General features: G+C 33.8%; 3 protein-coding genes across 11 annotated transcripts in view; 1 reads left to right on the top strand and 2 right to left on the bottom strand.

The window, feature by feature from the left end:
- Positions 1 to 19,272, bottom strand: part of Lrch (Leucine-rich-repeats and calponin homology domain protein) — a 52,859-nt gene extending 33,587 nt beyond the window's left edge. The window contains exons 1-2 of one of the 2 annotated variants that reach the window (XM_014247694.3): positions 19,141 to 19,271; positions 18,716 to 18,942 (exon numbers count right to left, since the gene is read on the bottom strand). In XM_014247694.3, the coding sequence (XP_014103169.2) occupies positions 18,716 to 18,941 (226 nt within the window). In that variant the 5' untranslated portion in view covers position 18,942; positions 19,141 to 19,271. Of the gene's footprint in view, positions 1 to 18,715 lie in introns of both variants that reach the window. The other variant, XM_070106180.1, reaches the window with a different exon arrangement.
- Positions 19,273 to 19,640: 368 nt separating this feature from the next.
- Tango14 (transport and golgi organization 14) lies at positions 19,641 to 21,503 on the top strand. The gene is made up of 3 exons (XM_014247656.3): positions 19,641 to 19,826; positions 19,883 to 20,529; positions 20,789 to 21,503. The coding sequence occupies exons 2-3, from the start codon at positions 19,987 to 19,989 to the stop codon at positions 21,128 to 21,130; spliced, it is 885 nt and encodes a 294-aa protein (XP_014103131.2). The 5' UTR covers positions 19,641 to 19,826; positions 19,883 to 19,986; the 3' UTR covers positions 21,131 to 21,503.
- LOC106627508 (putative leucine-rich repeat-containing protein DDB_G0290503) lies at positions 21,312 to 25,611 on the bottom strand. Of its 8 annotated transcripts, none has more exons than XM_014247651.3 (5): positions 25,474 to 25,611; positions 24,510 to 24,636; positions 24,230 to 24,437; positions 23,209 to 23,635; positions 21,312 to 22,744 (listed from the first exon to the last, which is right to left on the bottom strand). In XM_014247651.3, the coding sequence occupies exons 2-5, from the start codon at positions 24,584 to 24,586 to the stop codon at positions 22,080 to 22,082; spliced, it is 1,377 nt and encodes a 458-aa protein (XP_014103126.2). In that variant the 5' UTR covers positions 24,587 to 24,636; positions 25,474 to 25,611; the 3' UTR covers positions 21,312 to 22,079. The 8 variants fall into 8 exon arrangements, with proteins under 8 accessions (XP_014103126.2, XP_036222720.2, XP_036222722.2 ...); XM_036366827.2 differs by lacking the exon at positions 25,474 to 25,611 and adding an exon at positions 25,080 to 25,291; XM_036366829.2 differs by lacking the exon at positions 25,474 to 25,611 and adding an exon at positions 25,120 to 25,291.
- Between the last annotated feature and the right edge of the window lie 1,125 nt (positions 25,612 to 26,736).

The following is a 26,736-nucleotide window of genomic DNA, read 5'->3' as shown; positions in this document are numbered from 1 at the left end:
AAATTGGTCTATTAAAGTGACAGATTACTGCAGCATATGTTTATTCAAAGGCAAAGTTATGCCAAAAATGCCTATCCGATGGCCCTGGCCAACATCGCATAAAAGTAAAAGCAAAAGAAAATGCGCAACAACAAAACCGAAACATGAGTAAAGTCCACGCAAAAAGCGCCGAAAAAAAGAAAACTAGTCAAAATGAAAATACAAGATAATGCAACAACATAACGGCGCCAATAGGAAAAACAATTGGCTTACAGCCAAAAATATGTTACAAAGAAAATAAACAAAATTCAAAAATTTCGCACATTCTAAGCAAACATGCATCCACTAAGCACCAGATAATAAAAATATATTTTATTAGATATTAAAATTTCTAAATATAGACGGAAATAAAAAAAAATGCAGAAAGATGCTACTACTTAACCACTTTGTATATATTTGAGCTGTAAAACAGACAATTTCAGGAAATTTTTTGCCAGAAAATTTAATGCATAATTAAAACGCCGGGCAGCGACAAGAGTGTCGGCGGTAAATAGAATAATGTCCTGTCAATCGGACAGTCACTGCACTTCCAGGCCACTTCCTAACTGCATACATATACACACATACATATATGTGCACATTTGTGTGGCGCTGAACTCACTTTTGCGCTCACTCATTCATCCATTCTTTCATTCATTCATTTATGCACTCGCCCATTCATCGTTAATGGAATGTGAGCCAACACAGCAGAGAGTCTTCTTGCATAAGTTAAAGTGTCCCAGTGTGGTTGTGGCGTATTGCGCCATGTCCTTCAGCGCTGTGTTAGGCACTTTGTAACTGTCAACATTGGCAGCGTGGTTGTGTCAACAACATACGGCACAGCCAAAGGCGCGGCCCATAGTCGGGTATGTAAGCTATAGGCATACAGAGCCAAACAATGTTTCAGCAGCGACGCGGGCATTTCAGTTAACTTTGTTAGTCGCAACAAAGTCTAAAAGAGTTGGTAAGGAGCGCTCTACTGTGTTCTAAATATAAATTTTAATATTAGTGATATGTGCAAATGTTGTAGGAGTTGGTGTTAGAGCAGGAAGAGAGAAGTATACATCTAGTATGAAAGCAATTCCCCGTTAAGGAAGCAATTTCGAATATTTTTATCGAGTTATTAAAATTTAAAAACTTTAACTTGTAGGCATTACAGTTTGATGAGTATAACATACTTTGATATGTTGAAGAACTACGGTCACCGGAAATGACGTTACAATTTTTTTTTTTTAATCTCAAAAATTATTCTTTAAATTTGTATATTGTATTTAAAAAAAAAAAGTTTGAATTAAATAAATAATTTTTATACAGAAAAAAAATTATTAAAAATGGGTCTTTTTTTACCCGACGAAACCCATGTAACCCCTTAATTCAATAGTAGCGTAGGGCAGTGAAACATCGAAAATTACCAAGATGATAATAAACCTATGGACGCTCTCAGAGAGAGAGAGAGTTTTTAAGAATCCAGAAGAGTTGTTTCGTCGACGCTCTCAACTTTTTGATACCAGTAAAAATATTTCCTAATTTTTTGATTACAGTAAAATGATTTCGCGGGTCATTTTGAAGGATTACTTGAATTTACTTCTAAATACGAACGCAAATCTACATCGCTCAAAATAATTTTTGAAAACGGTTGGCGCTGAACCTGCCTTAAAATTACAGATGACGGGCCACCTAGATCACACGATTTGACTCCCTCTGACTTATTTTCGTACAGTTATAAAAGGCAGCGTACCTTCTAAACCGGTTTGTTTAAAGACTACAAATCGTTTGTATGGATCCTACGTATTGAATACAAATTTCTCGATAACACAGAGAATACTGCATGGACTGAAAAGTATAAGGTCTAATCGACTGATCGGAACACAAGCAAAAAATAACTATTCTGATCTTAGAGTAGTAACCTTAACTAGGATACTATCACAGTTGCATGACTATTAATGCAATCGTTCTTAAATTATTGGACTGAAAGTAACTGTAAAGTTTGTATACCCTGAAGGTATATTAAAATTGCTACGATGTTTTTAAGATCGAAAAGGAAACGCCGCGGACCCTATGAAGTATATATTGTCAGCATGACGAGTTGAGTCGATTTAGCCATGTCAGTCTGTCTATACATCTGTATAATACACGAACTAATCGTCAGTTTTTGAGATATCGATCGGCACGCATCGTTTTCTCACCAAAAAGCTGCTCATTTGTCGGACCTGCCGATATCGGACAACTTTAGCACATAGCTGGCATGCAATCTGACCAATCAAATTCAACCTTGTAAGGAAACTTTTTTTTAGCATACGATACGAAATTATTGAAAGAATTACGTTCTGCACAAGTCCCACATATGTATCTTATTAGACAGATTCAGCCCCAGTGACCATTTCCTTTTACCCAGACTCGAAAAAATGACTCGCTGAATAGTGTGCATCTAAAGTTTCTTTTCATAAATTGCTATACGTAACGTAATCGACGTTTCCCATTGAAATCAAAACCTCCAATCTTTTTCTTTCATCAAAGATTATCAATCCTTGCAAAAATTCGACATTATCCCCCTAAGAAGAAAGTATCGTTACATTCAAAGCTCAAATACGATTTACTAGCTTTACTAAGCCTCCCCGTAGATTTAATTCATGTAGGCGATTTAAGGATACTATCATTGCCATGATACAGTGTACTCTCTACGCCCGCGTTTTAATATCTATCTTCCCACACAATTAATATTCCCTGACAAATATTTCGTGCGTAACGTTTTCACATAATTTGGTTTCAACTACTAAATAATATACTTTTACACACCCAGGCGATTTAAGAATTTATGCCACTTATTTCAACAAACGATGTGTGTATATATCACACGTAGCAACGGCCACATATCTTTCACACTAACACGAGCAACTACCTATCTACTCGCTGTTTTGTGGTAGTCCAAAGCCGGAAATAACGAAATTAAATTTTGTTTTTGAATATACTTGTATGTACGAGTATGTGAATGAATATTTATGTGTTAGCGGCCATACCTTGGACGGTATAAATTAAATCCACATGCAGACAGGTGGTCACCGGGTGGGAAGACAAAAAAAATATATATAGACATATATGTAACATACTTGTATATCTAGGTATATGAGGCCATTAACCGCATTTGCCGCCTTCTCAGCAATTAGCGACGGTCATTTTTGGTTTTGGTGAGGCAAGCACACATTTTCGCCGTTAAAATAAATTAATTGTTCTATAGAGTTATTTGGGATAAGCCGACATAAAAGGAAATGTAACGCAACAAAGGCAGGAAGGAGTGGGCTATTCAAAAAAGAACTAACTTTGGCATTTTACTCTCGGATTAAGGAAACAGAAATCCAATTTGTCCATTTCAGATTTCATAAGACATACAGTACATTCGAAAAATAACGTTTTTTCCTTTACGCGATCAATTCAGTCACTATTTTTCGGTCTTCTTAATGTGTCACGTCGTGTCATGAAATAAGAAAAATGAGTGGCACAGTATAAGAAACATTTTGAAACAGCGTTTCTAACGAATCATGCCTTTGGGATTTCTAAATGGAATATTAATAACTTGCAAAGTATTTAAATACGAGTTGTTCCTTTGTGAAGAGGTGGTCTGACCATTATGGAAAAACTAGAAACGTAGATGACAAGCCAAGAAGAGGAAGGATTCACGATCTCACATTTAAAAGTCAGGACAAATTTATTGTTCTCCTTTTAGAAAGAAACCACTACTCATTCTAAGAGAGGCTAAAAAATTTGAATAAAAAGGGATCAGATATATCTAAATACAATACACAATAGATTTCAGACATCTGGCATCAATACTGTAATCAAACCTCTACTTTCAAAAACACAGATTAGAAAAAGGTTGCACTGCGCGCAGGAAAATATCAACCGTGATTGGAGCAATTTAGTATTAATAGATGAATCCACTTTTCTATTGTTCAACCCTTGAGCCGTGTTTGGCTAAGAAAGGAAACATAGTAGTGTATAACACCCCAAAATGTATATGGATGCTTCTCTGCTCATGAATTTGGGGTCATTTCACAGAAAACGTGACCCAGTTAGAATGCTAAAATTGTATAAAAAGGGTTTGCTGAGGTTAGCTAAAACATAAACGCAATTGGTTACTGCAAAAAGACAATGAACCGAAACATAGGAGCAGACTCTATACCCAATGAAAACAAGAAAACCAAATTATTACCTTATACTGGTCATCGCAGTCACCAGACGCCAATCCAATAGAGAATGTTTGGACTTTGATGACAGCCAAAAGATCAAGAAAACATATAAGGGCAATAAAAGATTTCATTCGGCTGCTCCAATTTATCTGGAGGTCACTTGCTGTGGAATATGCGGAAAATTTAGTTTCAAATGCAAAGATATCAGGCTATAATAAAGAACCCGGTAGATTGATAGAGCAAATATTGAATAAACGTTAGCCATAACAAAACAATGTATTTTCTATAATTACAACATTTTCCCCAAAAAACGCTGCCTAAACTTTGGAAAACGAAAACGTTATTTTTTGAACGCACTGTATATTTGAGTGTATAAAAATGTATACCCCTGCAACTGGCAAGAATCAAAGCCCGGGAAATTCCTTTAGGTGCTGGCTGGCAAAACTTTATATTAAAAAATGTTGCGAAAAAATTAAACATCTATTATTCGATAAAATTGTGAATAAATTTCAACCACATTTGGTATCTTCTTGACTTGAAGGCTATAATTTTTGAGAAAACTTATCGATTTAATTTCATTAATATAATATATCACACATTTTGACCAACCTTAATGGTTAAAACAGAGGTGGAAACACGGAAATCATTTTATGGGGTATATTGGGGATAGAGAAAGGGCTGACTGCATTAATTTTGACATTGCTCAGGTATACTCGAAAACATATTTTAAAACAATTTTATATATAAATAATACTCACTGACTGCCATATTCGGTAAAAAACTTGTTAGGATAACAATAAAAATATAAAACATAAAAATCATTATAAGTAGTATATGGAAGTTGAGGGTAGTATTGACCCGATTTTATCAAATTCTGGCAATATCACATACTGTTAGCATACCATAGACTAATAAAATGCTTCCAGGGTTTCATTAAGGTACCTCACATACCATTACCAATCATATGGAATAAAGTCAGCCGGCTTCGAAAGTCCTGATATTAGTAATATGGAGGCTAGGTCAAGTTTCCGCTCAATCCGTTTTAGGCACAAAGATACCTGTTATAAGCAAAACACGCTATCTCATTTTCCTTGAGATAACTCACATATTGGCCGATATATGCGGTATAAAGTCACCCGGATGTTCAAAAATCTTTATATTCCATATAAGGGAAGTATTGAGCCGATTCAACCCATTTTTGATAAACACATTGACCGATATTTTCGGTATAGAGTCAACTATAGGCACTGGTGTCCACATTTGCGGTACCTAGGGGGTTTTGGTCGTAAGGTGCCATACTTTAAAGGCATTATTCGTGCAAAGTTTTATCCCGATACATTCAGTGGTGCTTGATTTGTATACTGGAAAGTGAAAGAATCAGATAGAATTTAAAATTGGGTCATATAGGAAGTAGACGTGTTTGTAGTCCGACTTCGCCCATTTTCGCACTGTAGTATAGAAATGTTAGAAGAATGTCATATCCTGAATTAAGTTGAAATCGATCGAGCAGGTCCTGAGATATGTGATTTCACCTTAAAATGGGCAGTGCCGTGGTGCTCATCATCCAACTTTGACCACGGCTCTTAAAAAGTTCTCTCATAACATCTCGGGGGTAAAAGGTAATGTCTCTACCGTATTCAGTTATTGATTTATCGCGCTTTAAGTAGTTTAAGTACTGTTATATGGGGAGTGAGCAAGACTATCATAAGATTTCATATAGTGGGTAGTTACGGCATTTTATAGGTTTTCGATTAATTGCGTTTTGTGGGCGTGGCAGTAGTCCAATTACGCCCATCTACGAACTCGTCCTCACTTTTTTGCCAACGAACACGTTACGATATCTCAATTTTTACTCAAGTTAGAACTTGCACAGACAGACAGACGGATTTCAACTAGCCTCGTCATCCTGATTATTTATATATACATAACCCTATATCTAACTCGATTATTTTTAGGTGTTATACTCTGTAGCAACATATTGCAAGATTATGAAAATATATTTTGGACAAAGTTGCCTTAGGGAAAAACTATTTCATTAGATTTCGAAACAAACAGATTTTTGAATTTGAAAAAAAAATTTGTATTCAATACTTTAAGTAAAAGCATAAAAAAAATTTAATAAACACTCTGCAAGTACAAACCATTTGTTGTTGTACTTTAACGTCTTGAGGCAGGCATTTTATCTTTTAATTTCGTATATTTTTCGCTTGTGTTTGCTTTTGCTGTGTAATTTTGTTGAACTTAAATAATTTGAATCAATTGATTTTAATGATTTTCATGGCGTGTGATCATTATTATTTTTACTGTTTGGCTTCTGCAGTGGATGGCGCAATTTTGGTTTTGTTGGAGTTCCAGATCTGCATATATACATATAGCACATGTTACAAATCTGTATACATAAATGTATGGAAAGCAAAATAATCATTATAGCAGCATATGGAAACAATTTTTTGGTAGAAGTGCGCTTGGAAAATCTTAGTGATGCTTTTTATATTTCTCAGCATAAGATACAAAAAAGTTCGAAAAAAAGCGTTCTATTCCTCAACATAGTCTTCTTTTACAAGTTCTTTAACCCCATTGAATAAAATAAAAGTTGGACGGGGCCAAATCTGGAGAATACTGTGGATGGCGACGATGTATGTAGATTATATCTTGCACTCTTAACTGCCGATCAATATACCATATTGTAGTAATTATACCCTGAACAGTTAAATTTATACCACGCAGAAGGAAACGTCGGAGACCCAATAAAGTGTATATATATATAAATGAGTAGCGTGAGGACCTAAGTCAATTTCGCCATGTCTGTCTATCTACATATATATACGTGAATTGGCCCCTCAGTTTTTGAGATATCGATCTGAAACTTTGCACACGTCCATTTCTCCCCAAGAAGCTGCTCGTTTGCCGGAACCACCCATATCGGATCACTGACGCGTATAGCTGTCATTCAAACTGATCGATCAAAATTAAGTACTTTTAAGTGAACTTTTTTATTCGACGAGATGCCTTCAAAAAATTTGACTTTATATTATTGTCCACGACAACGGTACACTCTTTGAACAAATTGTTCAGCTCGGATCAATATAGCATATAGCTGCCATACAAAATGAACGATTGGAATCAAGGGCATGAATTAATTAAACAAGACATCTTCACGAAATTTTATTTGAACACATTTTTAAGTAGAATTTTTAATTCAAAATTTGTAATTAAAATTCGAAACCTTTTATAAGGATACCGGGTACAATAGACCACAGGGCGCAGTGCAGTTCAATCAGTTCATCTTTAAACGAGTTTCTGTTATTACTCGAATACAAATGATCCGATACTATTAAATTTTGCAAGTTCTGTAAATAGTTCTCCATGTAATGACCTATCAGCTTTTTGTTCTGGTCAAAAATCGAATTTCGGCAGACCAAAAATTACCAAAAGTTAGGTAAAATACAACTTTGTTTTTAAAACACCGCCATTTTATCAATTTTTGTTTTTTTCCCCCACCGAAAGTAATTGTACGGACAATATCTTATAGTTTAACGAGATTCACTGCAGCAGTGGAGCAAGTTCGCATGTAACTCGAAAAATATTTTTAAAAAATTTTAAAAAGTTTTTTTTTTTTTAAATAAGAAAAAAATTACTGTTAAAATTTGAGAAAATATAATATTTTTGTTTATTAAATTCCTAAAAATCGCCTTTATTTAGGCTGTCACACTTGGTGTACCCCTTAACCTGGACTTTAACATACAAATAGAAAATATAAAATTTTCTTTATCAAGTTCAAAGCCGGTTATTTTCAAGCCGAAATAAGCATTTCAGCGATTAAGCTAATTGACTTGTTTGAGGCGCAGGTTTTTTATGGCCACTAATTGGCTCATTACGGATTCCCGAAGCGAGTTTTTGAGTTTTGGAAACAAGATTAATTATATAACTCTATTATGGGATATTATTCCTAAACAAAAAAAAAACTATTTCATTTTCATGAAATTTCATTTGAACAAATTTTTTAGCAGAGATTTTTCTCTTTAGAGTTTGCCGACTGTTGACCAATAAAAATTGGATTCTAGTAGTTGCAAGAACCGGAATATATTAAATTATTTACATGTGAGCTTATTTTGTCTCCCAAATGCACTTAGAGGTTTAAAACTATTTGTCAAAACTATACTTTAATGAATACTAAAAACTCGAAATAGCCGCAGTCTATCAAAAAACAATTATTTTGTTTATAAAAAAATTACAGTTTTTCAACCACTGCTTTTAACAATTTCCCTGTTTTGACAAAACTAAACTTCTTATACTCTTTCATCGAGCCCATAGGTATGTAGGGCCTTTATATTATAAAGAAATTCAAAAATTTTAATTTATCAAACGAAATCATTTGATCTACTCAAAAGTAAATATCATGCACATACATATGTACATACAAACACAAATATTTGTTTGTCATTTTGCTTGCACAGTGCTTACGAGAGCACAATAAGAAATTAATTTATTTTGTAAAATGATACCAGTTGCTTCGGGCGGACGAGTGGACACGCTGCCGACACACGCTACCAACTCATTACTGTCAAACATTATACGCCATGCCGATTCGTTGTTCGATTGCGACTTGCTAGCATGCTTTTGTTTAGTCTCAGCGCTCAGCTGTCGGTTGGCAATTGTAAGAGCAATTCATTACCACGAGATATAAAGATATATAACGATATACACAAGATTGTGCCATAAACAAGTGTACAAGTACTCCAATTACCAGTTGCCATACATATTTACATACATATTTACATGTGTGCTTGTGGACAGTTTGCACATGTTGCTTTCGCACGTCTGTAGTGTTTCGAATTTCTTTTTTAATTAATTTATTTTCCAACGAACATTTATATTAAGATATGCAACTGCTGATCACTCTTATGGATATGCTACACGTATGTTGTTGCAGTTATTATTGTTTGTATGAATTTAATTTTCCATTTTTATGTTAATATTTTTGTATGTATGTATATGCTTATTGTTTTTGTGATTTGTGTTAGTGGAACGTGTGTAAAAGTTGCTCCACTTATCCCATGACACGAACCAGATTTTCTATGGTCAAGTTTAAGTCCAGCCGCGGCGGCATTCACATGCATACATATGTATGTGATAAGTGCACACATACTTGTACATATTTAATATAGACTGGTATATTACATACTTTTCATGTGACTAATCAAAGTTTTAAGCAAAATATGAAAAATTGTATGGCCATAGCTTATCATATATTTACATACTTGTACATATGCATTGGTATTTTTACTCGCATAAAATGGTAAAATGGTTGTTTTTACTCGTATAAAATTCTTTAATATTTTTTACCACTATAATGTGATAAGCAATACTTATCGCCGTAAACCGCATTCCGTTTATTTTTATACCCTTATGCTTGAAACTGTAAATATTTATATGTGCGTGTAACATGAATATACATACATATATTACATCTTAATTATAATAATTAGTTTTAAGGCGTTAAATCACTCTATAATTTTCAAATTTTTTGTTTCGTTTGAGAGCATGATTACAAATAATGCAATAAAAAATAATTTAATTAACTTTTTAGTAAATTTTTTAATTTTCAATTTTAACTTTTTAACCCCAACCATTTTGAGAGATGTTGAAAATCTAATTTTTGATCCTCAACTTTTGAATTAAAAAATTCTTAACCCTATATAAGCGTTCCGGGTACAATAGACCACAATTCGCAGTGGAGTTCAATCAGTGCATCTTTAAACGCGTTTTTGTGATTACTCGGATACATATGATCCGTTCACTATTAAACTCAAACACTTTGCAAGTTCTGTAAATAGTTCTCCATGACCTACCAGCTTTTTGTTCTGATCAAAAATCGAATTTTGGCAGACCAAAAATTACCAAAATTTTAGTTAAAATTTAGCTTCGTTTTTAAAACGCCGCACCTTAACAATTTTTTTTTTTTTGTCACCGGAGGTCATTGTACAGACAATATCTTCTAGAGAATTTTTTTTTGTTTTTGAGTTTCATCCACGTAGAAGACCGGAATCACTGCAGCAGTGGAGGACATTTGTTTTAGCGCCTCGGAGATCGCATGTAACTCGAAAAATATAAAAAAAATTTCATCAAAAACGTTGCCGTTAAAGTTTTACGTACATACAATTTTTTTGTTTTTTAAATTCCCATAAATCGTGTTTATTTAAGCTGTCACACTAGGTGTTCCCCTTAACCCGGACTTTAAAATGGAAAGCAATTAATTTTTTTTATCAAGTTCAAAGCCATTTACTCTTAAGCCGAAATTACCATTTGAGCGATTAATCAACTGAACCATTCACTCGTCAGAGACGCAGATATTTTATGGCCACTAATTGGCTCATGGTGCAATCTGCGAAGAAATTTTTCAGATCGAGTAACTATATCATATAGCTGCAATATAAACTGGCCGATCCAAATCAAGTTACTGTAAGCAATCTATTGTATTTGTGAAGGGTATTATAGCCGAAGTTAACGTTTTTATTTTTTTATATTTCTAGTCCTCTAGAGATTTTTTATATATAATATAATTATATAATTGGCTCATAACGGATTCCCGAAGCGAGTTTTTGACTTTTGAAAATTAATTTCATAACTTTATTATGTGATCTTTTTCTTAAACAAAACAATTATTTAATTTTTACAATTTATAATTAACCAGTTTCATATAATCTCAAGACATTAGATAGTTCATATACAATACTTTGAATAGGATCTACTGAGACATACACTTACCGATTCAGTTTAGGTCAAACTAGAGGAGATGAAATGCTATAACTTTAAGTCAAAAATCGTCAAAAAATAAAACATTGTTATTAACATTTTTTGACAGCAAATGAAACATTTATAAACAAATCATTTCAAGATATTAGGTCTTATGCCAGAAACAGCCGCCAACGACCTGAACACCATGCTATAGAAAGTTAATGGTTTATAAGCTATTTCCACCCAGGCACACATTGTTCGCAAATATTGTAATTATACCCATGTTATGACTCTCTGAAGTCTCTCTTTTTTCTGAAAGGTTTAACTGTGGTTGAGGTGAGGTTTTTTTTTCAAATTTCGACCAGATAGTGGAAGTCAAAATGGCGCACTTGGTATCAAACCACGAAACCGTTAAACAAGCATGCAAAGAGTCCCCGCATGACTCTAACCATTTCTTTGCATACCGAGCAAAACTCACTCATCTAGCACCGCTCTCTCTATGGTTCGACCACTTCGAAACAGCACGTTTCCTGGGTCTACCGTTAGATCACTTCGTTGACAACCAACCCGAACCTTACCACCTAAACGGCGATTAGATAACCGCTACAACAACAATAAATCAGTCATTATATGATAGATAAACGATTAGCAACAAGTTGAAGCAAAAATGCCTTTTTCAATTCATATAGAAGACAACACTCAAGTCCGAATCGATTTAATTAAGAATTTCATTAAAAAAAAAAAAAATAGCGGTATTAATCTGCATATTATTCCTCTAGCCAAGCTTAAATAGCGGGGAAACGTGGATATTCACAACAATGGAGATATTTTTATGATACTATCCCAAGAAAAGCACGTCCACATACATATACATATGTATGTATGTATGTATGTATTTATAGCACTATAACGAAGAGAGATATGGTTCAGCGATTAAATCTCACCGTAATTTGAAGAATATGGAGGCAGTTCAATGACGCTGTTAACTACATAAATTGAAGCTATAAAAAATGTTATAATAAATTAAAATTGAAGTAACAGAAATGTAGCGCTCACAGGCTACTCAAGCGACTAAACACATAATTCAGTCATTGAAACGCAAGCATTTTTCGTCATAAAAAATGCAGTTTACGCTGCACTTCCAATTTCTGTGTAATTTATTTGAAAAAAAAGATTTTATATGAAAATATTGTAATTAGATCGTAACGCAGAGCGCCTAAACCTTCGGCAAGCACGTACGGCAAATGGACGAGTGCGAGTTATGTTAAAATATAACAAACACGAGATGAATATTAAATGGTCGAATGGGCATAGAAACAGTTGTAAGCATGAATGAGCATGATAAAGAAATAAAAGAAAATAAGAACAAAATAAAAAAACGCAAATACTCACTTTAATTGAAGTAATAACAAATCAAAGCAGTTTAAAGACTTCGAACGAAATACCAAATATAAGAAATGTAATCAATTAAAAAGGTGAAAAAACGTAAGAGACCAAAGAAAACAGTGCGGGCGCTGGTAATGTTCAGTGTGTAAGTATGTATGTGGTTGGGAAAACTCGCAACGAAAGTTGGATGAAATCGGTGTGGAAATTCGAAAAACATGAGTTGTTGAAAGGCCAAAACAGGCATTAAATACAACAACAAAAAGTAAAAAAAATAGAAAAGAAATAAATAACACCAAAAAGGCATAAAAGAAATGAAAAATGTTTTACGTTTTTATGGTGCATTGGCGTTAACATTGGTGTGTGTGCTGCCGCGCGTAAACACAGCCAATTGAGCAACCAAGCAGCCGGCCAAATAGGCAACAAGACGGTGGCAGGGCCAAAAACAAACGAAACGTGTGTCTGCGCTGAAAAGTCCCAACAATGGATGGTAGTATGGAATAGAGTTGGGGCTAGAGCACTTCTCGTCACTTTTCAGCTGAAAACATATTCAAATGTGTACAAAGGTGGGTATACACTAAATACATTTGCATATATGGAGTAATGCAGTTGGGAGCAAAACAATAGCATAATGTTGCTCTGCTTTACTGAAGGTTATGAATATGAAAACTATGGAACTACTCCTGAAATTTACATATATATTTAGAGGAAATACAGTTGAGAGAAAAATAGTAGCAACAATATATATACTACTTTATTAAAAGTTATATTTAGGAAATATATGGAACTACTCCTGAAATAATAAATACCAAATACAATTACATACATATGTATATGGAAGAAATACAGTTGACAGAAATTGAATAACAACAACAATAAATATGTTACTTAATTGAAAAAAATGGATACCAAATGTATGGAATTACTTCTGAAATTGTATTAAATACAATTACATTCATACATATGTACATAGAATATAGAAAATACAGTTGTAAGAAAAATAATAATAGATATGGAACTACTTTTTCCGAAAGACATGGAAACGAAAAATACGGAACCACAGAAACTGAAATGTTTCCAAAAGAGTTTTGAATGCAATTCTCAATAAAATTTCTTGTTTTTGTTGTTGTTTTTTTCTTAAGCCATTACTATGTATAAAAAATCGTTACTAAAAATTAAATAATCACGTTCGTTTCAGGAAAATTATACCCGATTAGCGTTTGATACTACTTGGGATTCAAATAGAATTGCGACGAAGCGATAATTCACCTTTAAAAACGAATTAAAAATACTTGATAGCGGAAAAATAGCTTTATCCTGATTTCGATCGGTCTGTTTGTATGGTAGGTATATGTTATAGTGGCAAGATCTGAAAAACATATTCGTTAATTGTAGCGCTTCCTTGGGTAATAATCTATGCCAACTTTCGTGCAGATATCTCGTCGAATAAAAATGTTTTCTATACAAGAACTTCATTTGAATCGTTCGGTATGTATGGCAAGTATATCCTACAGTGGTTCGATATCGGCGGCTCCGACATATGAACAGCTTTTTGTGGAAAAAAAACGTATGCAAAATTTCAGATCGATTTCTCAAAAACTAAGGTATAAAAAATGCAGATATACAAACTGAAAAACTGAACGATCGGAATCTAGTGCTTGTACCGAAAACTTTTTCATTTGACAAGACATCTTCACGAAATTTGGCATGGGTTATTACTTTTTATTTATTTATTTGTGAATGTTATTATAGCCGAAAATAACTTATTTTGATTAGTTTATATTTCTAGTACTCTAGGGATTGTTATTGAGCGATATGCTATTTTTGTTCTCCCAACTGTACATAGATATACCACTACTCGCAAACTTATAAGCTGATAGCTAACTGAAAAATAGTGCAAATAAAAACAACAAATATTAAAAGTTTTATCAAACTAAAGTAAAGACGTAGACGCGCGGTGAGCTACGACTTGCAGACAAAGACAGCAGTTGTACTACAGTGTGGACAAACAATTGCAAGCCAACGAGGCAAAGGCCAAGCAAAGAGTACAAAAACGACGATGATGAGACTAATGATAATGACGACATACATAAAAGTGTTGCTGATGTTGACAATGACGCTGGCGATTGGGCGCTGTGATAGTTGTAACGATGCGATTGTGCCAGCGGCCTCAGGAAGTGCACGTCAAAGTGATGACGAATTATACGCTATACATAAATATTTATTTTTATATGAATACGAGTACGAGTATAATATGCAAGCGGGTATATTCTTCGGATATCAGTGTGTGTCGACAACAAATATGACGATAAACAACTTTGAAAACTTCGTACAATAGGCGACAACGCACGGATTTATTGATGTCTACACACATTACATATTGACAATACATATTATGAGCGAACAATACAGTTTTTCATTGGATTGGATAAGGACGTTTGTATGTGTGGTATTAAAGTCTTATACGCAACTACGCTTATGGCCACTAACTGAGCTGAGTATTTATGCCATGCGCGTCTGGTTATTGTGGAAGAACCTTTTATGTCGTCGTAGAAATCAACATACAAAGCTACTCGTATATGAGTAGGTGAGTGCGGCAAAGTGTTGTGGTGGTGTGATAGAGGTAGCAAGGAAGAAGTTATAAATACTGATATGCTAGCTGGGAAGCTATCTTGCTTCAGTGCCTACATGGTGCTGTGACGATCCCACTGATTTGCATGCAAAGCACAAACATTTTCCCGGCAAACTGACAAACGTAGATTTAACTTGCTGAATCTGAGGGGAAGTCGCCTGAAGTAATCACATTTACTCGATTCTATTTTCTTTTTATATGCGCGTTTTTAATAGTAGAGCGAAAATAAATACAAATATAAATAAGTAAATAAATATTTAAGTGTGTGCGTCTCTACACATATACATACATATATGTACACTAAAGTATCGGTATGAATTTAATATTTAAATGATAGCAAACGGAAATAGGCAAGCAGCAACAAAACGTCTTCCGAATTTAATATATATATGTATATATATATATATACGGATACATAATTTGAAAGCAATAATTTAGGAAGGGCTAAGTGCAACTAAAACAAGAAAAAACGACTGCATCTATACCGAATTTCGCAAAGATAGCTTATCAAATAAAAGAGTTTTTCATAAAAGAACTTGTATTTGAAAGATCAGTTTGTATGGCAGCTATATGCTACAGTGTTCCGATCTGAACAATTTCTTTGAATATTGCAACGCTGCCTCGGACAATAATCTATGCCAAATTTCGGGAGGATACCTTGCCAAATAAAATAGTGTTTTTAAACAGGGACTTGTGTTTAATCCTTCAGTATCTATGGCAGTTATATGTTACAGTGGTCCAATATCGGCGGATCTGACAAATGAATAACTCCTTGGTGGGAAAAGAACGCATGCAAAACTTCAGATCGATATCCCAAAAACTTGTATGAACATTCTTACATATACTTTGTTAAGGGCATATTCTGGTTTAGAAATTTAAAAAAATTTATTTTTTTTGTGCATATTATTGTAGTATAACCCTTTAAGAATATGTCCCTAAAAAGATTTTTGGAAATTTCAATTATTTTCGGAGTTACAGCTCATTTTGTGATGCGCCGAAAAAAGCGACTGGGAGCTCGGCGCGAGCGTTAAAATTGTTTTTATGAAACGGTGTGCATGATATCTCAAATTCTACTCAAACGATTTACTTGAAATTTTATACAGAGCTTCTTTACACATTATGCTATCGCACTACAAGAGGATTTAAAAAAAAAATTTTTATTTTTTAAATATTCCGAAAGGCAAAATACATTTTGCGAAACATATTTTTCAAACAGCCGCCATTTTGTGAAAAAGAAATTTGCAAAATCCTCACGTCTCATCCTTGTTGTTGTTGTAGCGGCAGACATCTGCCGGGTTGACAGTCTTTGGCCGGATAAAAATCCGGGTCCGTTTCGGTTAGGTGGACCTGACTAAACGGGGCGTCTCATCCTCTTTAAGGATCACTCAATAATTTCCATTTCTGGTTACTGGGAGTCCTGATATCCTGCACACCAGGACACGCCATTTTTTATCAATCCCCACTTTGCCGGCCTGGAATTTTTTTTTATTATTATAAATAATTTGTACTCTTTAAATATATAAAAAAAAATCCATAAAAAATGTATGGTAAAAAATGCTTGTTTTTTTTTAAATCGGGTCCGTAAAAGAGCCTAAAATTCGGGCTTTTAAGCCAGAATACCCCTTTTTCTCCAAAGGCTCTTAATTTCTAACCGTGACAGATTCTTCTACTGAACGAAAACGACACAGCTCCTCTGAAATATTTTATTTAACGAGTACAAATAAAACATAAGAATTATAATTTTTTACCTTACTCAAACTTAAGATGCCAACCCTTCAATTACCAGCAGACCATATTCCAAGGGGGAAGATTTTAAGAAAGTACGAGTAGTGAATAAAAAAAAAATATAAATATAAGCAAAGCTTTCCAAATACTTGTATACTGCCAAAAAGTGTTGAAAGAATACGCTAGGGGAGCAAATACAAAAAATAAATAAAATACAAGTACCCAATATATAAATATAAGGTTTAGGGGTTAAGAAGAGCTAAAATTAGATAGCAATGGAAGACGAATGCATAAAGTTAATATCCTAATGTCTGCGTTGAAAATCAACCACCACCTCGTAAAGGTCGAGACCAAAAAATATTCAACATATATAAGTGTTTTGTTATACAATTATATAAATATGCTAACATACACACCAACATGTTTATCTATGTCGCTACCTATGTAAGGAAGTGTATACCTTTCCAAAATGTTCCAAAAAAACCCAATAAAGTTATATGACCACCAGCTTGTGCCATCTAGGCCACCGAAATATTAATTTTATTTATTGTTGTAATAAATACTTTTTGAATTCTTAAGCAAGTGTGCGCTCATAGAGATGCCAAATATGGCTGCAACTGACAAATTTTTCAAACTAAGTGTAGAATTATGGCAGGCGAAAACGGCAGAGTTTGTTATAGCATAAGCAACATAGAAAACATTTTTAGGAACGCGATATTGTTAACAACATTTAAGCAAATTTATGTGTGTACATATGTATGACAAGTGAAAAAATTAATATTATAATATAAAAATAGATACTCATAATTATACGCCATATATGTATGTATGTACATACGTATATATATACCTATAACTCAGATGGTGTTTAATTACATTAATGTTGAGTCCTTTATATTAAAGTATTTTCGACATTTATTGAAATTTTTGTCAATTAAAATATATGACCCCTAAATAGTTAGACTCAAAAACTGACAACAAAATAATAAAGTTTAAAAAATAACGCCCACAACATCCTCTTAAAAGCGACAGGACAAAATATATACAAAGCAATGCATAATTACATTACAATTTGCTTTATAGCCGGCAAGTTGGCAAACAAACAAATTAAAATGGCGTGACCCCAGTAGTGCGCACGTCCCAACATCACCAACTACCTACAAAGCACTCAGTGCCGTTAGCAAAACATGCACTGCACCATTTCGGGTTCATTTAAAATATCAAGTGCAATGGGCAATAACAACAAATACGAATAGTGTAAGCTACAAAAAGTGCCACGTTCAACGTCCAATGTTTTCAACCTCCTTGCAGTCCTGCACGCAATAGTGCGGTGTAAAGCAAATATGCAGAGGGGTAGACGTGTAAGTAACTTTGTGTATGTATAGTTTTTAATTTCATTTTCAAGCAAGAAAGAGAAAATGCAATAAAATCGATTGTCCTTGAGGGAGAAGAACACGGCTCGCAACGGACAGCTGGTGGTTGGTAGCCAACGAACGTGGAACGCATTGCAAGCAGTATATTCGTGTGCGAATCAAGTACGGAAGGCGAACCAGCTGACATGAAAATATGTGGCTACGTATATGTGTATGCATGTGTATACTCTATAAAATTTATTGATTTTTCAATGTGCTAGGAAAATTTATCTTCAAAAAATACAGAAACTTTCAAAATTAAATTGAACACATATTCTATTGTTAACTAATATATAACATAAATTTTGTCCTCAACTATAAACATAAAAGCTTCTTAACAATAACATTTATTTGTAATTGCATCGCCTGACTGAATCAGCCGCACCCAAACTGTCTGCTGCATGCTACCACCAGGTATACTTTGCATGCTACAGGCATTTGTCGCGTATGGCGAATATACCACAAAACTTTCAGGTTGTCGTTCATCCAGCGACAAGCACATTATTTATGTTTATAGATCTTACAAGTTTCATATGCATCCATAATCAACAAATTCTTAACCGCACCTCTAAAGTCTACTCCTTTAAAATTTATATTTGCGTTAAGACAAATTATGCACTAACCTGCCATCACCGTATCGGTGAGATTATATTTGGTGCCAGTTTTTGGAAAGTCTTTCAGCTTGCGATTAGTTAGTATTAGCTCGCCGCTTAGGTGTGCCTCCTCGAGGATGCGTTCCAGTGAACGCGCAAGCTGCGAATGTGCCATACTGCCCATGCTGGCACTTAGTCCACCAATGCTTCCGCTGGTGCTGTGAAGGCGATTATAGACAGCCGCTGTTGCAGCCATCCTAGTTTAGTAGGCGTGGTTAAAAAAACGTATTAATGCTTTTTATTTCACTTTTATCTTATTTATGTATACTTCTTAATTTAGAACACAATTCAATTTTTTACATTCACTTATGGCATTCTTTTTCTACTATATTTCACAATTACAAATTGCCAATTAAACTAAGCATACAAAGCATTATGTTAGAATTTTCTCACACCTTTCTTTTTCACACAATCACACACTACTTCCCAAGATTTTCCTGTTGTGAAAATCCGACGATTTTCCGCGAACACTAATAATTTGAATCGAAATTCTAGCAACGAATGAAGCAGTTGAAAAACCGACGTAAATAATAAACAGCAAACTAGCGAAGCCAACCATTTGTTTACAGCGCGTTGCCAATTGGGTCTACGAATAAGGAAATATAGGTAAGTGGGGAGAATGAATTTTTTGTTGGCAGTATGTGAAACGCTGGTTTAATAAAATAAAATTTTATAAGAGTTAAATTAATATAAACTATTATTTTCTGGATCTGAAAAGATCTAACAATTGGGTTTCTAATCATTAACTACTACCAGAAAATGTAGATTGTATAACCAGAGAATGAATGACATTCTATGCTACTACCAGATATTTTACATTCTCTGCTACTACTTTACGAAAATTATTTGTTGTTTTGCACTGTGGCAGCATTTGTGTATACTGACGTGTTGCGGCTGTCAAAAGCAACTGATGGGAGATGGTATTTTGATCTCTCATTAAACATTGGACGCTGTTCAAGATTTTTATAAAGTTCTATAATTCACATTTGTAAATACAATAATTATGTTCGGTCTACTGTGTGAATAAAATGATTGGTAGGTAAAGACAGAACGAGCCGACAAATTATTCAAGGACAAACCGGTGAGTGTTAACAAAATCCAAAATAGTTATACTTTATTTATCATTATTCTTTGCAGGTTATGTTCTTGCGCTTCCCAATACTCTCACCTGAAAATTAGAGATTGTTCATTCCAAATTACTACCGCCTGTTGATAGAAATAATCAAAGAAAGTGTGCCGGCATGTTTGACTATTTGTACCAGCTGATGTGGCTTGTATTGCATATACTTGTCAACGTATATGAAACATTACATTTCCTTTTTTTGCGGTTTCAAGCTACATTACTTTGGTCATATGACCTGCAATACAATAGTACGACGATAACCCGCCGCGACCGCGCATTTCTACAACGCTGCAAAGCTGAACTAACCAAATTGCCTCGACATTTAAACATAATCATTGGTACTGATCCACTTGCGAGAGTGAATGAATCAGTTGTTGCACGCATTTTATCATATGCGCAAATAATTGGTATTGACTGTGTCAGTTTATATGATGTTCGTAGTGAATTAGATGGACATATTTTAAAAGAAAAGTTGTGCAAATCAAGCAAATCTTATTGGAACGAATTGCAGCATAACCACTTCGAATGGGGATTGGACGTGTATACACCGGAGACAAAGGATCTAAAAACAAATGGTTGCATGGAGAATGGTGTGCATAGTGATAATGGCAGTGTATGTAATGGGGATGTATATCAAAAGAAAGCTCCGGTATATTTAAAAGTGAGTTGATATGTATGCGCTAAAGCTAAAGCGAAGTAGAAGTTTACTAGTGTTATATGCGTCTTATCAGTAAAAAGCCAACACTATGTTATGAATTTGAAATAGCACACCTTATCGCTATTTTATAAACGAAAAATTGTATATACAATCGATTTGATAATGCGTGGGTCGTAGTGCCACACTGCATTTCAATTTCAAGTTTAGTTTTAGTTTTTTTTTTTATCTTTAAATTAAGCCATATTTTTTCGTATTATTGCAGATTTATAACATCAGCGGCGTAGACAACCAATCTCTGATAGCAAAGATCTGTCGTGAACTATTTCAACAACGCGAAAGCTCCAAGGTGCAAAATCTACTAGCCGATCGCAAACAACTAGAACAACACATTAGTGATGAATTGGCTAAGCATATACAATGGAATTGTGTTGATCCTGAATTGAGCATAATATTCAACAGAGACATGTGCACTTTTGGTATGCTCCCTTGGCAGACGCGATTCACCGAATTCCACACCTTTGAGACTGGTCGCTATGTGAACGTAGAAAGTTTTATTAAATTGCTATATAAATATTCAAAATGTGAACAGCGTTGGGGGAAATAGGTATTTAAAATAGGGAAACAACTGTGCAAGGGCTTTAACTGGGACGGGGGTAAATCAATTATAAAACGTATAGAAAAAATGTGTGCAATATTTCAATAACAGTATGAAATGCTTATTCTAATTTGATTTGATTGTGCACACGTTTTCACATTATACAAAGAATATTTAGTATTTATATAAATTAAATTTTAATACATACAGTTTATTCTTCTGTTTATGAGCTAAGTTAAATGTCTAGAAACAAATTGAATCACATTTTTGTCAAGGTGCAAAAAAAAAATCCTTCGAAATAGAATTATGTATTTTTATGGAAAAGAAATGGATTACAATGCCAATATGTATTTGTAAAATACATGTGAATGTAATATTTAAAGATGTCTTTGATTTGGTAGAATTAATGGACTTTAACGAACGAACGGGTACATTTTGTTTTTAACGGGCAACAACCTACATTCAAGAAGGCTAAAATTGTATCGTTAAAAAATTCTAACTTTTTAATTTTCATAGGGTCATGAAAATAGTAAAAGGCTTTTTTGGGATATATTTCTTTGCAAAATAAGAACAACAAACGATTTTTTCTAGTTTTTTGTTTTTGCTTCAATATTTGTTTTCGCTAGTCCTACCCTCAGAGAACGTATATTATAATAAAAAAATTATATTATAATATATTTACATTATCTGCTACCTTACACATTTCCCTAACGTTCTGTAATCATGCTTAAATTAAATGTTAGATTTGTTTTAAACACAATGCTTCAAAGTAGCTGATATAACAGTTTGAAAGCTAATGTAAACAATTTCACCAAAATTGTTCTATACGTCTCAATATTTATATTATATGTATATATAAATACTTTTAAATTGCGTCACTCCCAGTAACGACTATATCCGATAATATAAATATATTATTAAATTAAGCTATTCGAATTGCTTCAAAATTATTTTAACTTCAAAAATTTTTCGACGCCATCCCCTTCTTTTCTTGCAATATTTTGATGATCTTACTTAGCTGTTCTAGCCAACCGATGAAAGCTTGTTGCATGTCGGCAAATTCTTGAGGCATCAAAGGTAATTTGTTTGACAAATAATTTTGGTTATCACTCATATCCATTATACTTTCTTTCATACCCTCCATTTTATTGGTCATAGCAGCTAAGCTTTGCAAAATACTGTTGACGAAAATTTCATTCCGCTCTCGCATTAGCCGTAGTAAATCTCTGCTATCGTTTATCTCGCCATTCGTAATGGAAATTTGACGCCATAAATAACTAATTTCATTTTTAATGGTGGAGCTGAGACTTTTCACCACTTCAAGTTGAATGCTTGTCATGTTTTTCTGGACTGTGTCGAAATGTGTCTTCAGAAAATCAAGCAATTGCGCTGGCTGTTTATCAGTTACTATACTATCCATATCTTGTGTGAGTGGCTTTGAAAAGCTATGGCACCTGCTTAAATTTTCAAAGCTATCATTTACCTTATTGTAACTGCTAATCATTTCGCTATGGAATTGCTGCAATGAAATTTCGTGGATGTTGAGCCTTTTCAAAATTTCCGCAGCATCGGAATGTACACTCTGCTCGACTTCTTGAAGGCGTAACGTGGTTTCAGTTTGTGCTAAAAACAGTAAATAAATAAAGGTTGATTAAATATATTTAAGTTTAATTTATTCTTATTTTATACCCTGCACAGGGTATATTAAGTTGGCACGCAGAAGGAGATGTCGGACACACTACAACATATATATATGTGTATATAAATGATCAGCGTGACGAGCTGATCTCACTAAGAAGCTGATCATTTGTCGGAAGCGCCGATATTGGGCAACTACTTATAACATGTAGCTGTCATACAAACTCAAGTTCTTATATGGAAAACTTTATTATTTGACAAGATATTCGGCATATATTATATATCCAAAGGCATCGCTATAATCTCCTAACATCAGCATACATACAAACTGACCGATAAAAATCGTGATACATTTTTTTTTAACACTTTTATGAAATAAACAATGACCCTATGGAGGGTATTATAGCTTCGGTGCAACCGAAGTTAACGTTTTTTCATGTTTAGCTTACATTTTTGTACCATATTCTGCACATTGGTATTCTCATTATAAAGAAGGTTGTATGTATTATTAGCCAACTCTTGTAAAAATTCCTTATCTGCGTTCGTGAGACCGTCTTGTGGTTTAGGTTGCGCACAAAGCCGTTGAATATGTTGTAATAGGTTGCTATCGGGCGGCAGCTGTTGCGCGGTTGGATTGCTACTGTTAGACACTTCATAAGATCTCAGCATATCGTTTAAGGTAATGTGTGGCAATAATATTTGTTCAGGATATGGATTACTACTGTAAGACCCTTGACTTGGTTTTATCATATCATTGGAGTTATCTAACAATTTCTCTACATTCAAAGACAATTTCGTCAATTTGTCGAGTAGTTGTTGATTTTTTTTGTCTTGTTCCGTAAAGAATTGTTCAATGCGGCTGAAAAATCTTTCTTGCTATATAGTTGAGTGTATAGGTAAGTAAAAATTATGTTAATACACCAATGCAGAAGCTTTTAAAAATGGTAAAGAGAATAAAAAAAAAATCAAAGTAGGTTGAAATCCATTTGGAAAAAGAAAATAAAATAAGAAAAACTAAAAGAAAAATCGATTTTTTTATTTCATCCTCTTGTGATTTCGTAGTATCAGCTATATAAAAAAGCAAACAAAAAAAAATTGTAAAAGATAGAGATAAAAAACGAACAACTGTTTTATTTTAATTTGTCACATAAATTGGGAGTTGTATGAAAAAAGTGTAAATCCAAAAGTTGTAGATCTTTTCATTACCTACACACTACTTTGTCATATAACATTTTTCTGTAGCACCCGTAGTTTTGTCGTAAACCGTTTTTAACCTTTAAAAAAGCCACCACGCTCTTTCCTTTCTCTCACCTCACCTCAGATCGCCTGTAAATTATTTTTCCTTTCGTCTTTATTATTTGATCTTCCTTTTGCATTGGGTTTCATCCTACCATGATTTTTTTTTTTGCTTTCAAAAATGATCTATTTTGGTCTATTAATAATACAAATATTGAAATTACGCTTTCTTACCACTATTAACGAATGTTCAATTGAGCTAATACGCTCATCGAAATGTGACTGTGAATATAGTCGTTCTTGCCCTCTGTGTAGAGACAATAAAGATTTCTTAATTAATTCACCAAGCGCTCTTTCGCGATATTCGTGACGCTCCAATTTATTATCTAATTGGCTGAAGGAATAAATTAGTGAACGTATGCTTTCGCTTGTGTTATCTTGGCTAAAATTTAAATGGTTTAAATAGAACATAATATATATATTCATACGATTACATAAAAAGAGTTATACATACGTTACTTGAGCCGGCGACAGTTTCAAAAATCCCAAGCCAATCAGGCAGATTAATAGCAAACGCATCAGTTGGCACATTGTTGCAGTTATTTGAATGTCCTTCCGCAAGTTTTTCCAAATTGATCGAGCTAGTAATAAATTAAAATTTGCTAGTCCAAATAATTTGGCTTAATTAACAGTAAGACTCTTTTAATTAATTCATTACTGAAGAGTAATTATTAAAAGTGTATAATTACTTCAATCGTATCCAAAATAGACTTATATTATTTCTGTGAACCCGAAAACACTTTACTTGCCGTGCCTGAAGTCTGCTTACCAACTTTTTTGTTGAATTGATAAGCGCTGTTGCGTGGATGTTTATTCCGTAGCAGTTATATGCAAATTAAATTTAGGTAATCATTTAAAAACTATATTGCTTCTCTTACTGCGCTGAAATTTCTGTAAGTATACATATGTATGCCTATCTCCGTGTTGCACTTACAATCAAAACATTTCTCAGTAATTCAATGCTTATCTTATTGCAAAAATCATTAACGTATATTATAATATTTTTTTTAATTTGATTGCTTACTTAGCAGTGTCTAATCACCAAAATAGCTCAAATGCCTTACCAGAACGAGCTTCAACATGCGAATGGCTTTCAAGTTTAACAGAGAATAGGTTTTAAGACGAAAGCCGATCGTTTTATGTAAAACACTGCGTGCATCAATATCTGGACTGCCTTAGTTCTTAGCATTTCACGGTCGTGTTTGGGATTGAAGTACGACCACTTTGACCCAATTTTTACAGATTACTGAATCCATTTTTTGTAAAATAATGATTTTTTTTCGCTAGATCTTATATTTAAATTAAATATATGTTTAACAAGAAAGGTTAAGTTGTTACTGGCGAATTTGGTGTGCTTTTCTGCTATTTGTATCATTTCAAAACAATACTTATAATAAAACTTGCTTGAACTGCCTTACCGACGTGAAGCAAAAGGATTCATTTCCGATATATCGCGACTACCCGAAACTCCAATAAATAATTTCCATAGAAATTAACACAAACGTTGCCATTTATAATATTAACCCTTCGAGTAAGAAAAGAATGAAAGCTAGCACGTTCACAATAGTAAACTAAAAAGAAACTTTAACAGAAATCTCTAAAATTTTACTGACAGTTCACTTGCTGGATACTTTGATCTATATTTTACAGATTTTTCGAATTATTAGTGGTGATTCTTATAAAGCTGTTTTTAAAAACTGAAATAAATTGAAAAGTACCTTTCGCGTTGGGATTGTCACGCCCACAAAATGATGTTAATCGAAAAATTTAAAAGTGCTATATAACTAAGCCACAAATTAAGCTACAAAGTAAAAAAAAATGGGAGGGGCATCTGTCTCCGCTTTCTAATTGGTTTAATGTGCAAATCTCACTAACTACTTAATCTATCCACCGATCTTAGTAAGGACATTTCCTTGTAGCATTTCATTATACGGTATGAAATTTGACGTATTCGATACCTACAAGGGTTATGTTAGAAACTACTAAATATGCGATTAGCATTAAATTTTGTCGAAAAGACAGTATTGTAGGATTGCATTCAAATCAGTATAATAAATGGACAGTGGGGCGGTGCGGCGCCCACTTTTTATACCCTAAACAGGGTATATTAAGTTTGCCACGAAGTTTGTGACACCCAGAAGGAAACGTCGGAGACCCTATGGAATATATACATAAATGATCACCGTGACGAGCTGAGTTGATTTAGCCACGTCCGCCTGTCTGTCCGTCTTTCCGTCTGTCTGTATATATACTAAATAGTCCCTCAGTTTTTAAACTATCGATCTGAGATTTTGCACCTGTCCTTTTCTCACTAAGAAGCTGCTCATTTGTCTGCATGAACTTGTATGGAAAACTCTTTCATTTGGCAATAGATCTTCACGAAATTTAGCATTAATTATTATTTAAGTCAATAATTCAATATCCGAAGAAATTGTATAGATCGGATGACTATTGCATATAGCAGCCATATTAACTAAACGATTAGAGTAAAGTGCTTGCATCGAAAACTTTTTCATTTGACGAGGAAACTTTACAAAATGCGGCATGAGTTATTGTCTAAAGCAACAATGTAATATCCACAGAAATTGTTCAGATCAGATCACTTTATCATATAGCTGCCATACAAATTTAACGATCGGAATCAAGTTTTGTGAAGGGTATTATAGCTTCGGTGCAACCGA

This window comes from Bactrocera oleae, chromosome 3, assembly GCF_042242935.1.
Source record: "Bactrocera oleae isolate idBacOlea1 chromosome 3, idBacOlea1, whole genome shotgun sequence".
In the NCBI taxonomy this organism is placed as follows: Eukaryota; Metazoa; Arthropoda; class Insecta; order Diptera; family Tephritidae; genus Bactrocera; species Bactrocera oleae.
This window is presented reverse-complemented; position numbering and strand designations above follow the sequence as displayed.

Excerpts from the sequence above, each read along its gene's own strand:
- Tango14 (XM_014247656.3), top strand. The coding sequence starts at position 19,987 with ATGTTTGACTATTTGTACCAGCTGATGTGGCTTGTATTGCATATACTT. Across the intron at positions 20,530-20,788 it reads AAGCTCCGGTATATTTAAAA|ATTTATAACATCAGCGGCGT; the intron begins GTGAGTTGATAT and ends GTATTATTGCAG.
- LOC106627508 (XM_014247651.3), bottom strand. The coding sequence starts at position 24,586 with ATGTGCCAACTGATGCGTTTGCTATTAATCTGCCTGATTGGCTTGGGA. Across the intron at positions 24,438-24,509 it reads CTGTCGCCGGCTCAAGTAAC|CCAAGATAACACAAGCGAAA; the intron begins GTATGTATAACT and ends TTTAAATTTTAG. Across the intron at positions 23,636-24,229 it reads TTGAACATTCGTTAATAGTG|CAAGAAAGATTTTTCAGCCG; the intron begins GTAAGAAAGCGT and ends TCAACTATATAG.